This window comes from Coregonus lavaretus (assembly GCF_964263955.1).
Source record: "Coregonus lavaretus genome assembly, chromosome: 25".
NCBI lineage: Eukaryota > Metazoa > Chordata > Actinopteri > Salmoniformes > Salmonidae > Coregonus > Coregonus lavaretus.
In genome coordinates this window covers 38,655,074-38,671,741 of record NC_140012.1, presented here as the reverse complement: position 1 = coordinate 38,671,741, position 16,668 = coordinate 38,655,074, and the positions used below count along the sequence as shown (strand labels likewise).

General features: G+C 40.8%; 1 protein-coding gene across 5 annotated transcripts; it reads right to left on the bottom strand.

The window, feature by feature from the left end:
- Positions 1-2,692: 2,692 nt before the first annotated feature.
- LOC311100606 (ribonuclease T2-like) lies at positions 2,693-15,711 on the bottom strand. Of its 5 annotated transcripts, none has more exons than XR_014609838.1 (11): positions 15,415-15,657; positions 8,741-8,824; positions 8,390-8,444; positions 8,206-8,255; positions 7,978-8,035; positions 6,005-6,069; positions 5,778-5,891; positions 5,608-5,653; positions 4,310-4,381; positions 3,789-4,064; positions 2,693-3,699 (listed from the first exon to the last, which is right to left on the bottom strand). XR_014609838.1 is itself a non-coding variant. In XM_084141531.1 (11 exons), exons 1-10 carry the CDS (start codon positions 15,655-15,657, stop codon positions 3,870-3,872), a joined length of 765 nt encoding a protein of 254 aa, XP_083997657.1. In that variant the 5' UTR covers positions 15,658-15,709; the 3' UTR covers positions 2,693-3,668; positions 3,839-3,869. The 5 variants fall into 5 exon arrangements, 3 of the variants coding, with proteins under 3 accessions (XP_083997657.1, XP_083997658.1, XP_083997656.1); XR_014609839.1 differs by having other exon boundaries at positions 3,800-4,064; XM_084141531.1 differs by having other exon boundaries at positions 2,693-3,668; positions 3,839-4,064; positions 15,632-15,709.
- Positions 15,712-16,668: the final 957 nt, after the last annotated feature.

Genomic DNA, 16,668 nt, shown 5'->3' with positions numbered 1-16,668 from the left:
TGGGCCTGCTTACCAATTAGTTAACAGTGATGTAGCTGTTTGATTCTTCCTGTTCATGGCAATTGAGATTTCACATTGACACTATAATCCAGGGGTGTAAAACTAATTTTCCCTGGGGGCCGCATTCAGTTATATTTCGGTTATATTTTGTAACCGTCAAAATAAGTAAAAAGTAGTCCTCTATAAATTCTATTCTGAATTTTCGGTGCTCCTTCACTTTCTGGATTTCATTTTGGTTATTATTAGTGAGCTGGACACAGACTGCATGAATGTAGATCCATGATAATTTCTACAGTTTTGATTTTGTTTTAGTCATTTTAAAGTATATTGTATTCATTACAACCCCCATAAAATATTGAAAAAATATATATATTGGAGAAAAAACTAATACTCAAACCACCCGCGGGCTGGATTGGACCCCATCGTGGGCCGTATGTTTGACACCCCTGCTATAACCGCTTTCCTCTTATCCTACTACGACAGCTTACACAAAACCGATTGCACCACACATAATATCCATTATACCTGACAGCCAAGGCTCATAAAAAACAATTCAAACTCTTATTTTGGGGTCAGGGAGTCAATTGCAGTTCACATTTGCAAGGGAAATACTAAACTATGATGACATGCAAGTTAGACAAGTTATTGTGCAACATAATATTTAAACATTCATAGTGCCCTCAAAGCTCATCACTAAGCTAAGGATCCTGGGACTAAACACCTCCCTCTGCAACTGGATCCTGGACTTCCTGACGGGCCGCCCCCAGGTGGTAAGGGTAGGTAACAACACATCTGCCACACTGATCCTCAACACGGGGGCCCCTCAGGGGTGCGTGCTCAGTCCCCTCCTGTACTCTCTGTTCACCCATGACTGCATGGCCAGGCACGACTCCAACACCATCATTAAGTTTGCCGACGACACAACAGTGGTAGGCCTGATCACCGACAACGATGAGACAGCCTATAGGGAGGAGGTCAGAGATCTGGCCGTGTGGTGCCAGGACAACAACCTCTCCCTCAACGTGACCAAGACAAAGGAGATGATTGTGGACTACAGGAAAAAAAAGAGGACTGAGCACGCCCCCATTCTCATCGACGGGGCTGTAGTGGAACAGGTTGAGAGCTTCAAGTTCCTTGGTGTCCACATCACCAACGAACTATCATGGTCCAAACACACCAAGACAGTCGTGAAGAGGGCACGACAAAGCCTATTCCCCCTCAGGAGACTAAAAAGATTTGGCATGGGTCCTCAGATCCTCAAAAAATTCTACAGCTGCACCATCGAGAGCATCCTGACTGGTTGCATCACCGCCTGGTATGGCAACTGCTTGGCCTCTGACCGCAAGGCACTACAGAGGGTAGTGCGTACGGCCCAGTACATCACTGGGGCAAAGCTCCCTGCCATCCAGGACCTCTATACCAGGCGGTGTCAGAGGAAGGCCCTCAAAATTGTCAAAGACTCCAGTCACCCTAGTCATAGACTGTTCTCTCTGCTACCGCACGGCAAGCGGTACCGGAGTGCCAAGTCTAGGTCCAAAAGACTTCTCAACAGCTTCTACCCCCAAGCCATAAGACTCCTGAACAGCTAATCATGGCTACCCGGACTATTTGCACTGCCCCCCCACCCCATCCTTTTTACGCTGCTGCTACTCTGTTAAGTATTTATGCATAGTCACTTTAACTCTACCCACATGTACATATTGCCTCAACTGCCTCAACTGGCCGGTGCCCCCGCACGTTTACTATGCAACGGTACCCCCCTGTATATATAGCCTCCCTACTGTCACTTTATTCTATTGTATATATAGCCTCCCTACTGTCACTTTATTTTTTACTTCTGCTCTTTTTTTTCTCAACACTTTTTTGTTGTTGTTTTATTCTTACTTTTTTGTTTAAAATAAATGCACTGTTGGTTAAGGGCTGTAAGTAAGCATTTCACTGTAATGTCTGCACCTGTTGTATTCGGCGCATGTGACCAATAAAATTTGATTTGATTTGATTTGATTTGAAACATTCCTTCTCAGGATTTTGATAAATCCCTTTTATATAAAAGTTAAAATATTTCTTGCAAAAATAAGCTTTACTTACCACCGGTCACTAACAGATTAAACTCTTCAGTATGCTGAGAGGTCTATAAAAAGCCCATGTACTCCAACAGCCTATAAATCTCTTACACACAAGGTCAAATGTCAAGAGGAGAGATCAAGGACATGACTGTAGGGGATAACTAGCCTATACACCACCAGCTTTGCTATTCTACCACTATAGTAAATAGCTTTAATTAACAAAAATGTTTTAGATATCTTCTTGCTCAGGAGACAGTTAAGATTGAGTAGTAATCATCATCTTTGTTGTAATAAACTGTCTATTCATCTGCAGTTAAGTTGGTGAAGAGAGTGTGACATGATTTGAAGTCAAACTCATCAGCATTTGAGTGCCTGGACATGGAGTATCATATCATGTAATACTTTTTGTGGATATAACATTTCTTTAAAATGTGTAATCTATTGTTACAGACTGAACGATGCCAGACAATGTCAGACAGCTCTACTGCCTCTGTTGGCCATTGGCGTTGTGTAGACGTTTCCTGACCTCTTGTGGCATGTAGTTGAATGTGCATATTTACACATTCCACTAGTTACCTGGATTCAGTAAAAAGCTAATGGCAGGGGTAAATAGTATGTACAACTGCTGCAATTGAAAAATTACTTTAATTGATTGTGCGTAAATATTACAGAGGATCGGAACCATACCAAATAAGGCCACCATTTAAAAATCAAAGCTTATCCCACAACTAAAACGAAATCAAACTAACTAAACAGCAGAAATGACATCAGTTACAGATACAATAGGTCTTTCTGATTAAATCATGATCATCATTCCCTAAAATTATGGAGATGGCATTACTAATGTAAACCAATGCATTTTAACCACCACCATGCACATTCTTAATTACTCAACACTTTTTAGATCAAAACATATTTCAAGACTAGAGTAATGAAGGCAGTGAACAGACGTCTTCATAAACTGTGCATCAAACTTTAGATTTTATGTTTAACAAAAAGTAGGACCATACTTTAAACAATTGAAAGCCTATTTAAATGACTCACAAATCATTTAAAAGCAAATGTAATACTATATTACAGGTGGCATTAGGGTTATTATTAGTGTTGGGCCAGTAATAGAAAGGTCGCTGGTTCGAATACCTGAGCCGACAAGGTGAAAAATCGGACTATGGCTGACCCTGTAAAACAACACATTTCACTGCACCTATTTGAGGTATGTGACAATAAAACATATTTCCTACATTTTTTTATGACACTTTTGGCAAAGTACAAGATTTAAGGACCTTATATCACCCTTAGTATGCTATTTGCGTATAAATGATTTGTAAAGCATTATATAGGAAGTATAGGCCTTCAGTAGTGTTATCTTTAAAAGCTGATTTATTCCCTGAGTTAAAACATGATCAACCTGTTTCTAATAATCAAGCAGTACAATTTTAAGTTTGAATGCCAGAAAACACATCAAAATAGTAGTAGACAAATTCAATTCGAAACAGTTGTGTTTTTCAGATAGTATTTCTGAGCGAACTCACACTTAGTAGAACCTTGTATCTACACACTTAGAAAGAAAGGTGCTATCTAGAACCTTAAATGGTTCTTCGGCTGTCCCCATAGGAGAACCCTTTGAAGAACCCTTTTTGGTTGCAGGTACAACCCTTTTGGAACCCAAAAGGGTTATACCTGGAACCAAAAAGGGTTCTCCAATGGGGACAGCCGAAGAACCGTTTTGGAACCCTTTTTTCTAAGAGTGTATGTTCCATGTGAGATATGACTGGTTATAGAGTAACCAGACCTCACTAGCCACTACATTGATGGCTTCCCCTTCAGGGGAGGGTAGTAGACTGGTGTGGCATGGTCACATACACTAAACTCTGTACCCTTAACATTCAGGAAGTCAGTTAGGTTCAGAGTGTCTGTCTCAGAATGCTCACAGTTGGCAAGTTGGAAGTCTGAGTCGAAGCAGATCTCGATCTGGCCCAAGATTTGCACCTTCCCTCCCTGTGAACAAGAAATAACTTAATGATACGTTCTAGATTTAGGGTTAGGATTCATGATTTTATAATATAGTTGTGTGTAACAACTACTATTCATGTAGAATGATTAAGGAAATGTATTCTAAATACAAAATTGTACGCAATCCACGTTATCCTCTACTCTTCAAAGAAAACCTGTAGGCAAATTCAATAACTAGTTGTGCTTAAGTTTACATTTGACCAAAATACAAAATATAAAAAACATGATACCTCTGGATGAATACACTGAATCTTTGGTTTCACACTGTAGAAGTTGAGAATGATTCCTTCGATGTGGTCAAACTAAAAACACAAATGTAGGAAACTTAACCATGAGTATTCATCACATGCTATTGGATGCATGCACACATCTGAGTCATTTTGCTGACAGTAGCTAAGTACAGATGTAAGATCTTAATCACCCTGTTGCAGGAACTTCAAAATGTGTAGTGCATTTGAGGTTTAAAAAGGCTGTAATTTCCACTTTGAAATTTCTCACTTGAGTTTCCGTTACAAAAAATGTATCAACCCCTACAGAAATGTCCATTAATTATAATACACATAATAATTCACATTTCCTGTTGCTGCAGGATTCTTTTCCTGCTGTAGCAAACTGGCTCAAATCAAGATCCTACATCTGTAAACAGGAACAGTAAGTAATATATTCAGACATTTAAAAACGATGGCGGGTTTCCCATAGCACAGGGTTTCCCATAGCACAGGTTTTCCCATAGCACAGGGTTTCCCTTAACACAGGGGTTCCCTTAACACAGGGGTTCCCTTAACACAGGGTTTCCCATAGCACAGGGTTTACCATAACACAGGGTTTCCCATAGCACAGGGTTTCCCATAGCACATGGTTTCCCATAGCACAGGGTTTCCCTTAATACAGGGTTTCCCATAGCACAGGGTTTCCCATAGCACAGTTTTTCCCATAGCACAGGGTTTCCCATAGCACATGGTTTCCCATAGCACAGGGTTTCCCTTAATACAGGGTTTCCCATAGCACAGGGTTTCCCATAGCACAGGGTTTCCCATAGCACAGGGTTTCCCATAGCACAGGGTTTCCCATAGCACAGGGTTTCCCATAGCACATGGTTTCCCATAGCACAGGGTTTCCCTTAATACAGGGTTTCCCATAGCACAGGGTTTCGCATAGCACAGGGTTTCCCATAACACAGGGTTTACCATAACACAGGGTTTCCCATAGCACAGGGTTTCCCATAGCACAGGGTTTCCCTTAATACAGGGTTTCCCATAGCACAGGGTTTCCCATAGCACAGGGTTTCCCATAACACAGGGTTTACCATAACACAGGGTTTCCCATAGCACAGGGTTTCCCATAGCACAGGGTTTCCCATAGCACAGGGTTTCCCATAACACAGGGTTTCCCTTAACACAGTATAGTGTGTTTCTTGATATGATGCAGAAATACTTGGTGTGCTTGAAGTCTAACTTTAAACACACAACAATTTAATCAGCGCAAAATGCCATTGTCCTTGGTAATGTAGTAATAGTGATGTACTTACAGTGTAGTAAGTCTCTGAGGGCACAATGTTGAATTTCTTCATCACTCTGAAGACAAACAAATAATTGATAAATAACTAGTAGGAACATAAATCAGGGTTCAGGGTATTAAGACCATATATTAACACATATGTTTCATGAGAATACTCTATTGTTAATTCAGTACACGTACCCATCAAGGTCTAACTTGTGATACAGCTCCAGGACTTTGCCAAAGTATTTGTGTTGACTGTTTAGGGACTCAGCTTTTGCAGCACATGTTCCATGTTTTTGCCATTCATATTTCCTGTAAATAGAAAATCAAACACGCTAACATTTGTTTAGAAAAATCTTCTTACCTGAAAATATAACAATGACCTGGAGTAAAGTATTTTTACAAAATATAAAATTAGGGCAGACCAGAATCCAGAGGATGCTGGCATTTTAAGATCTGGCCACCACTTCTGCATCTCTGGAAGTAGGTCCTGTAAAACATAGTCATGATCAAATATTTCTCATAATTTTTAAAACTATAAACACTTGACTTGTACCCTCAAAATGTTTGTTCTATTGTCACGAATAAGCTAAATCTGCCTTTTCTATTATATATATATACAGTTGAAGTCGGAAGTTTACATACACCTTAGCCAAATACATTTAAACTCAGTTTTTTCACCATTCCTTACATTTAATCCTAGTAAAAATTCCCTGTCTTAGGTCAGTTAGGATCACCACTTTATTTTAAGAATGTGAAATGTCAGAATAATAGTAGAGAGAATGATTTATTTCAGCTTTTATTTCTTTCATCACATTCCCAGTGGGTCAGAAGTTTACATACACTCAATTAGTATTTGGTAGCATTGCCTTTAAATTGTTTAACTTGGGTCAAATGTTTCGGGTAGCCTTCCACAAGCTTCCCACAATAAGTTAGGTGAATTTTGGCCCATTCCTCCTGACAGAGCTGGTGTAACAGTCAGGTTTGTATGCCTCCTTGCTCGCACACGCTTTTTCAGTTCTGCCACACATTTTCTATAGGTTTGAGGTCAGGGCTTTGTGATGGCCACTCCAATACCTTGACTTTGTTGTCCTTAAGCCATTTTGCCACAACTTTGGAAGTATGCTTGGGGACATTGTCCATTTGGAAGACCCATTTGCGACCAAGCTTTAACTTCCTGACTGATGTCTTGAGATGTTGCTTCAATATATCCACATAATTTTCCTTCCTCATGATGCCATCTATTTTGTGAAGTGCACCAGTCCCTCCTGCAGCAAAGCACCCCCACAGCATGATGCTGCCACCCCCGTGCTTCACGGTTGGGATGGTGTTCTTCGGCTTGCAAGCCACCCCCTTTTTCCTCCAAACATAACAATGGTCATTATGGCCAAACAGTTCTATATTTGTTTCATCAGACCAGAGGACATTTCTCCAAAAGTACGATCTTTGTCCCCATGTGCAGTTGCAAACCATAGTCTGGCTTTTTTATGGCGGTTTTGGAGCAGTGGCTTCTTCCTTGCTGAGCAGCCTTTCAGGTTATGTCGATATAGGACTTGTTTTACTGTGGATATAGATAGATACTTTTGTACCTGTTTCCTCCAGCATCTTCACAAGATCCTTTGCTGTTGCTCTGGGATTGATTTGCACTTTTCGCACCAAAGTACGTTCATCCCTAGGAGACAGAATGCGTCTCCTTCCTGAGCGGTATGACGGCTGCGTGGTCCCATGGTGTTTATACTTGCGTACTATTGTTTGTACAGATGAACCTGGTACCTTCAGGCATTTGGAAATTGCTCCCAAGGATGAACCAGACTTGTGGTCTACTATTTTTTTTCTGAAGTCTTAGCTGATTTATTTAGATTTTCCCATGATGTCAAGCAAAGAGGCACTGAGTTTGAAGGTAGGCCTTGAAATACATCCACAGGTACACGTCCAATTGACTCAAATGATGTAAATTAGCCTATCAGAAGCTTCTAAAGCCATGACATCATTTTCTGGAATTTTCCAAGCTGCTTAAAGGCACAGTCAATTTAGTGTATGTAAACTTCTGACCCACTGGAATTGTGATACAGTGAATTATAAGTGAAATAATCTGTCTGTAAACAATTGTTGGAAAAATTACTTGTGTCATGCACAAAGTAGATGTCCTAACCGACTTGCCAAAACTATAGTTTGTTAACAAGAAATTTGTGGAGTGGTTGAAAAACAAGTTTTAATAACTCCAACCTAAGTGTACGTAGACTTCCGACTTCAACTGTATATCTATCTATCTATCTATCTATCTATCTATCTATCTATCTATCTATCTATCTATCTATCTATCTATCTATCTATCTATCTATCTATCTATCTATCTATCTATCTATATATATGTGTTTTTTCCCCCAGCAGAACATACCTGGATTAGAGTTACATTGAAGTGCCAAGAAGAATTGCATTCCTGGCCTTTATCTGGCCTGTAAAACACAGACATTGGTCAAATGTGTACAAAGATAAACTGTCGTGGACTCTGTGTTATGTTGTCACTCAAACTCAGAAACCATAAAGTCCATGATGATTGGGTTGGGGGAAAAGGTAGCATCTTCTTAGCTTTATTTTTTACTGAATTGTATTAAGTCATCCTTACCACAGTCCATGCAAAGTCCAGTAGTCAAATTTGGGATCACAGTGTTCCATCTGCAAATCAAAATGTTTATTTTGTCATACAAGGTGGAAAATCTGGCAATTTATGACCACCGTATCAATCATACAATCAGATCAACACATGATACGTAGAGTTTACTATGCTGTGAAACCATAAAGTAGCTTACGCTGCAAAATGTGCTCGGCCAGTGTTGAGTCAGGATCAGCTTACTCCACATATGCCTGAAATAAAGCAGAGTTACATTCAATAAAATAGTAACATTAGCATGATCAAAGTGCCTCACTCATTTAATGGCCTTTAACTTGCATTGAGGCCTGCTATGGAATGACACCAACTCAGTTGCCTTGTGGTTAGAGTGTCCTGGGTTTGGAAGGTTGGGGGTTTGATCCCTCGGGCATGTCAAGACAAATGCTCTAGCTGCCTCACGCTGCCCTATGGGCTGTTGTGTCTCAAAAAAGGCTACTTACTTTGGAATGAAGGGCTTGATGCAGAGACAGATAGGCCTACCAGTACTTACGGTGACGCGAGTATGAATGAGGAAGACATCAGACTGCAGCCAAGGCACAGCAGGACAACAAGTGCCAATGATTTCATGTTCACACTGAAACAAAGAAAACATACCATTAGGATAGGTAGATTTTGGACCATAGCTGGATTGATTTGATCTGTAGGCCTAATATTTGTTGGTAGGCTAATTGTTACAATTATAAGGCCTAAACCTTAAATTGCATATGGCAGTTAAATCATAGGCGATTACCACAGGGGATATTCAGAACAGGTCGATTCGTCCCCCACAATCATTTCTTTAAAATAAAACCTCTCATTCCAAAATCATGGGTCCCCTCTTTGCTGCTATAACAGCCTCCACTCTTCTGGGAAGGCTTTCCACTAGATGTTGGAACATTGTTGCAGGGACTTGCTTCCATTCAGCCACAAGAGCATTAGTGAGGTCGTGGCACTGATGTTGGGTGATTAGGCCTGGCTCGCAGTCGGTGTTCCAATTCATCCCAAAGGTGTTCGATGGGGTTGAGGTCAGGCCTCCTGAAGGCCAGTCAAGTTCTTCCACACCGATCTCGACAAACCATTTGTGTATGCACCTCGCTTTGTGCACGGGGGCATTGTCATGCTGAAACAGGAAAGGGCCTTCCCCAAACTGTTGCTACAAAGTTGGAAGCACAGAATTGTCTAGAATGTCATTGTATGCTGTAGTGTTAAGATTTCCCTTCACTGGAACTAGGGGCCTAGCCCGAACCATGAAAAACAGCCCCAGACCATTATTCCTCCTCCACCAAACAGTTGCCACAAAGTTGGAAGCACAGAATCGTCTAGAATGTTGGCACTATGCATTGGGGCAGGTAACGTTCTCCTGGCATCCGCCAAACCCAGATTCGTCCGTCGGACTGCCAGATGGTGAAGCATGATTCATCACTCCAGAGAACGCATTTCCACTGCTCCAGAGTCAAATAGCGGCGAGCTTTACACCACTCCAGCCGACGCTTGGCATTGGCATGGTGATCTTAGGCTTGTGTGCGGCTGCTCGGCCATGGAAACCCATTTCATGAAGCTCTTGACAAACAGTTATTGTGCTGACATTGCTTCCAGAGGCAGTTTGGAACTCTGTAGTGAGGGTTGCAATCGAGGACAAATGATTTTTTACGCTACGCGCTTCAGCACTTGGCGGTCCCATTCTGTGAGCTTGTGTGGCCTACCACTTCGCGGCTGAGCCGTTGTTGCTCCTAGACATTTCCACTTCACAATAACAGCACTTACAGTTGACTGGGGCAGTTCTAGCTGGGCAGAAATTTGACGAACTGAGTTGTTGGAAAGGTGGCGTCCTATGACGGTGCCACGTTGAAAGTCACTTAGCTCTTCAGTATGGGCCCTTCTACTGCCAATGTTTGTCTATGGAGATTGCATGGCTGTGTACTTTATTGTATACACCTGTCAGCAACGGGTGTGGCTGATATAGCCAAATCCACTAATTTGAGGGGTGTCCACATACTTTTGTAGGCCGTCATTGTAAATAAGAATTTGTTCTTAACTGACTTGCCTAGTTAAATAAAGGTTAAATAAAAAAAAAAAAATAGTGTATATACAATGTCTTCAGAAAGTATTCACACCACTTGACTTTTTCCACATCTTGTTGTTTTACAGCCTGAATTTAAAATGGATTAAATGTAGACTTTGTGTCACTGATCTACACACAATACTCCATAATGTCAAAGTGGAATTATGTTTTTAGATTTTTTTTGAAATTCAGCAAAAATGAAAAGTTTAAATGTCTTGAATCAATAATTATTTTTCTCTCTGCCCCTCTGCTTGTGGATTGACTGATTAGTGATGGTCTATTTCAGAGACGTTAGCAGAGCTGTAAAGATGTCACAGAGTTGGTATGGCAAAATGTGTAGAATTGCAGCAAAAGCTGAGCCCCCTGGAGGTAGGTGCCCCGAGGCCCCAAATGCGTTAGTCTGGCCCGGGGTAGCACCAACCCCCCCTGAAATATGATTTGCCACCCATAGTCCCCCCCATTCTCATTAGGTCAAAGTGCAGTTAATCTGTTAATCTGTTAATCTGGCTCAGATTGAAGAGGAAAAGATGGTGCGTTCTTTCTGGTTTTCCCGTTGGCTGGAATAATATTTTGGGCTGCCCCATCGAGTTTAAAGAGATGTAAACGCAAATGGAGCTGACCCGGCACTCCTGGCAGGCTAAAACGAACGCACAAAAACAGTACCACTTCGTCGTCTGCTCTTCTGTCATTAAAAGTTAAACTTTCTGAATGACAGAGTGGATGCTGACAGATCAACATTCAACAACATAAGTGTCAGTCTTTGTCCATGTTATGTTCACACTCAATTACTATTTATATATATATATATATATATATATATATATATATATATATACAGTGCATTCGGAAAGTATTCAGACCCCTTGACTTTTTCCACATTTTGTTAAAGCCTTATTCTAAAATGGATTAAATTGTTTTTTCCCCTCATCAATCTACACGCAATACCCCACAACGACAAATCAAAAACTGATTTTTTGAAATGTTGGCTCATTTATTAAAAATAAAAAACTGAAATATCAAATTTACATACGTTTTCAGACCCTTTACTCAGTACTTTGTTGAAGCACCTTTGGCAGCGATTACATCCTCGCATCTTCTTGGGTATGACACTACAAGCTTGGCACCTATGTATTTGGGGAGTTTCTCCCATTCTTCTCTGCAGATCCTCTCAAGCTCTGTCATGCTTGAAAACCCACACGTCACTGAGTTAAAGCAGTTCTGCATGGAAGAGAGGGCCAAAATTCCTCCACAGCGACGTGAGAGACTGATCAACAACTACAGGAAGCATTTGGTTGGAGTCATTGCAGCTAAAGGTGGCACAACCAGTTATTGAGTGTAAGGGGGCAATTACTTTTTCACACAGCGGAATTGGGTGTGGCATGACATTGTTTATGAATAAATGAAATAAATATGTAATTGTTGTGTTATTTGTTCACTTATGTTCCCTTTATCTAATATTAGGTTTTGGTTGAAGATCTGATAACATTCAGTATCACAAATATGCAGAAGTAGAGAAAATTAGAAAGGGGGCAAATACTTTTTCATAGCACTGTACATATATGAACAAGCAATGACAGAGCGGCATGGACTAAGATACAGTAGAATATTATAGAATACAGTATATACATATGAGATGAGTAGTGCAAGATATGTAAACATTATTAAAGTGACTAGTGTTCCATTTCTTAAAGTGGCCAGTGATTTCAATAGCCTCTAATGTGCTAGTGATGGCTATTTAACAGTGATGGCCTTGAGATAGAAGCTGTTTTTCATTCTTTCTGTCCCAGCTTTGATGCACCTGTACTGACCTCGCCTTCTGGAGGCGTTCAAGTAAGATACACATCTCAACATCAACTGTTCGGAGGGGACTGTGTGAATCAGGCATTCATGGTCGAATTGCTGCAAATAAAAACACTACTAAAGGACACCAATAAGAAGAAGAGACCTGCTTGGGCCAAGAAACACAAGCAATGGACATTAGACCGGTGGAAATGTGTCCTTTGGTCTTGAGTCCAAATTGGAGATTTTGGGTTCCAACCGCCGTGTCTTTGTGAGACGCGGTGTGGGTGAATGGATGATCTCCGCATGTGTATTTCCCACCGTAAAGCATGGAGGAGGAGGTGTTATGGTGTGGGGGTGCTTGCTGGTGACACTGTTTGTGATTTATTTAGAATTCAAGGCACACTTAACCAGCATGGCTACCACAGCATTCTGCAGCGATACGCCATCCCATTAGGTTTGGCCTTAGTGGGACTATCATTAGTTTTTCAACAGGACAATGACCCAACACACTTCCAGGCTGTGTAAGGACTATTTTACCAAGAAGGAGAGTGATGGAATGCTGCATCAGATGACCTGGCCTCCACAATCCCCCGACCTCAACCCAATTGAGATGGTTTGGGATGAGTTGGACCGCAGAGTGAAGGAAAAGCAGCCAACAAGTGATCAGCATATGTGGGAACTCCTTCAAGACTGTCGGAAAAGCATTCCAGGTGATGCTGGTTGAGAGAATGCCAAGAGTGTGCAAAGCTGTCATCAAGGCAAAGGGTGGCTATTTGAAGATTCTCAAATATAAAATATACTTGTTTGTTTAACACTTTTTTTGTGATTCCATATGTGTTATTTCATAGTTTTGATATCTTCACTATTATTCTACAATGTAAAAAATTGTAAAAATAAAGAAAAACCCTTGAATGAGTAGGTGTGTCCAAACTTTTGACTGGTAGTGTATATATATATACACTACCGTTCAAAAGTTTGGGGTCACTTAGAAATGTCCTTGTTTTCGAAAGAAAAGCAAATTTTTTGTCCGTTAAAATAACATCAAATTGATCAGAAATACAGTGTAGACATTGTTAATGGCTATTGTAGCTGGAAACGGCTGATTGTTAATGGAATATCTACATAGGTGTACAGAGGCCCATTATCAGCAACCATCAGTCCTGTGTTCCAATGGCACGTTGTGTTTGCTAATCCAAGTTTATCATTTTAAAAGGCGAATTGATCATTAGAAAACCCTTTTGCAATTATGTTAGCACAGCTGAAAACTGTTGTGCTGATTAAAGAAGCAATAAAACTGGCCTTCTTGAGACTTGTTGAGTATCTGGAGCATCAGCAATTGTGGATTCGATTACAGGCTAAAAATGGCCAGAAACAAATAACTTTCTTCTGAAACTTGTCAGTCTATTCTTGTTCTGAGAAATGAAGGCTATTCCATGCGAGAAATTGCAAAGAAACTGAAGATCTCGTACAAGGCTGTGTACTACTCCCGTCACAGAACAGTGCAAACTGGCTCTAAACAGAATAGAAAGAGGAGTGGGAGGCCCCGGTGCACAACTGAGCAAGAGGACAAATACATTAGAGTGTCTAGTTTGAGAAACACACGCCTCACAGGTCCTCAACTGGCAGCTTCATTAAATAGTACCCGCAAAACACCAGTGTCAACGTCAACAGTGAAGAGGCGACTCCGGGATGCTGACCTTCTAGGCAGAGTTGCAAAGAAAAAGCCATATCTCAGACTGGCCAATAAAAATAAAAGATTAAGATGGGCAAAAGAACACAGACACTGGACAGAGGAAGATTGGGGAAAAAAAGTGTTATGGACAGACGAATCAAAGTTTGAGGTGTTCGGATCACAAAAAAGAACATTTCTGAGACGCAGACTAAATGAAACGATGCTGGAGGAGTGCTTGATGCCATCTGTCAAGCATGGTGGAGGCAATGTGATGGTCTGGGGGTGCTTTGGTGGTGGTAAAGTGGGAGATTTGTACAGGGTAAAAGGGATCTTGAAGAAGGAAGGCTATCACTCCATTTTGCAACGCCATGCCATACCCTGTGGACGACGCTTGATTGGAGCCAATTTCCTCCTACAACAGGACAATGACCCAAAGCACAGCTCCAAACTATGCAATAACTATTTAGGGAAGAAGCAGTCAGCTGGTATTCTGTCTATAATGGAGTGGCCAGCACAGTCACCGGATCTCAACCCTATTGAGCTGTTGTGGGAGCAGCTTGACCGTATGGAACGTAATAAGTGCCCATCAAGCCAATCCAACTTGTGGGAGGTGCTTCAGGAAGCATGGGGTGAAATCTCTTCAGATTACCTCAACAAATTGACAACTAGAATGCCAAAGGTCTGCAAGGCTGTAATTGCTGCAAATGGAGGATTCTTTGACGAAAGCAAAGTTTGAAGGACACAATTATTATTTCAATTAAAAATCATTATTTTTAACCTTGTCAATGACTACATTTCCTATTCATTTTGCTATATTTCCTATTCAAACTCATTTCATGTATGTTTTCATGGAAAACATGGACATTTCAATGTGACCCCAAACTTTTGAACGGTAGTGTATGTATATATGTGTGTGTGTGTGTGTGTGTGTGTGTGTGTGTGTGTGTGTGGACTGGGCATAAGGTAGGCAAACTCCAACTATAATAAAATTCAGTCTTCAACTTTTGTTTCTCCTTAATATAAATAAATATGTGTGTGTGGATCATTATAATACAACTCAGTCTTCATATTTTACGTCTTCTTAATATTTGCCTTCCACTTATACTGTGTTTTCAGAATACCCCTCCATATACCCCTCAAAATACCCCTCAAGAGAGTCACGATAAATCAGGTCAAACTGTGCAGAATTGTAGGAAATGCGTTTCCCATCACATCTACATCACAATTTGGACCAATCCGGACCACCTTCCGGAGACACTTGAAACCCTACCTCTTTAAGGAATACCTGGAATAGTATAAAGTATTCCATTAACAATGGTTTAATTTTAGTCTATATAGCATATGTAATAAACAGTTATAGGCTACAGTGGTTTAAATGGTGTGATTCTTATTTTGATGCTTGCCAAATACTATTGAGCTGATATTTGCGCTCATCAGCGCAGCAGTTTGCTGTGAAATCAAATAATCCAGCCCGTTTCGCAACTCTGTAATCCTAAACCGTCGTTGTGGGGGATCGCAAATTGAGTTTGCACAATAGAAGGCTATGGGTTACTGTCATTATTTCACAAACACTGTCTCCAGTATTAACTGGGCCTGGCTGGCTACACGTAGCCTAGACTATGTGGGTACGTTTTCAATATAGCCTACGAGTGACACAACAAGTTCTTACCTGTGTTTTGTTCTTTTGTTCCTGTGGATCGATATAAAACCCTGCTACAGTAACCTGGCATATACACAACTAGAAGTTTGGAAGGACCATTTAGATGAAGAAACTTATATATTGTTGTTTTATAGATTAGCAATATGACATTCCACTAGTATCATTTATGGTTTAAAATGAGATAGCAACTCCGATTCGACGTCTGGTAGTAGCAAAGATGTCTTACTCAGGCAGTTTACCATTGGAAAACATGGTCACGGTTCCTGTCTTGTAAGTAGGCGTTCCCTCTCTCACGTGAGCATGCTTTCCCGCATGAGACCAATGGCTCTGGTCTACTTATTGTCCCTTCCCCGCTCTCCCACCCGCCCCGCCCAGACTTTTTTTTGCCAGTGAGATCCTGGGCACTCCCTCAGCCCAAGATAATGAGTGGATGTCTCGCTTTCTCTATAGTCTCTGGTAGTAGCCTACAATAATGAACGTGTGAAATTGTTTTCCTGCAACAGAGCTGAGCCTCACGGTCTCCGGTCAGGAGGAACACTCGTTTCACGCCACTTCGATACCGAAATGACTTTTTCGTAGCAGGTTAGGAGAATTTAAGAGGCATTCACGTAGCAGTTTAGTAGACTTACGTTAAGGTTAGGGAAAGGGTTAGGGTTAGCGAAAATGCTCTCCTACCCCTGCTACAAAAATAACTTCGTATCGAAGTGGCGTGAAAAAAGTGTGTCCCGTGCACAGTCTCGTGCAGAAAATTGAAGTCACGCAAGATCATGTGAGAACTCCTCCTTTATCTAATGTCTTTGTAGCAGGCAGTTTATACAGTTTTGACTTGATACAGTTTATGTCAGAATTTACCAGAATTGACTTTTCGTAGCTCTTTAAGAGAATTTACGCAGCAGGTTATGATAATTAACGTATCAGGTTAGGATAATTATGTTAAGGTTAGGAAAGGGGTTAGGGTTAGCTAAAAACAAAAAGAAAAAGTAAACCTTAGATGTCAATTTGAAATAAACTGTATTCCATGACCCATCTATACCCCACAGGCGCGCAGACTCGCCACAAATATTGAACACAGACTTCTATCATGACATTCCACTGGGCCACACAGTTTAATTAAAAACTATAAATAAAAACGTTTTAATGTTTATTGCAATTGCATTTATCTCTTTAATATTTCTATAACAAATGGGCAGGCTTTGGATTTTTTTTTTTTACAATGTTATTTATGACAGAAGGCTATGAATGAGCCGTTATTGTTTTCATTTA

What these genes read in the sequence shown, in the direction of transcription:
- LOC311100606 (XM_084141530.1), bottom strand. Translation starts at nt 15,657, where the DNA reads ATGTTTTCCAATGGTAAACTGCCTGA. An exon ending in TCCAATGGTAAACTGCCTGA is followed by an intron (nt 8,825 to 15,631) that starts GTAAGACATCTT and finishes TCTTTGTTTCAG; the next exon opens with TGTGAACATGAAATCATTGG. An exon ending in TGGACTTTGCATGGACTGTG is followed by an intron (nt 8,036 to 8,205) that starts GTAAGGATGACT and finishes TGTGTTTTACAG; the next exon opens with GCCAGATAAAGGCCAGGAAT.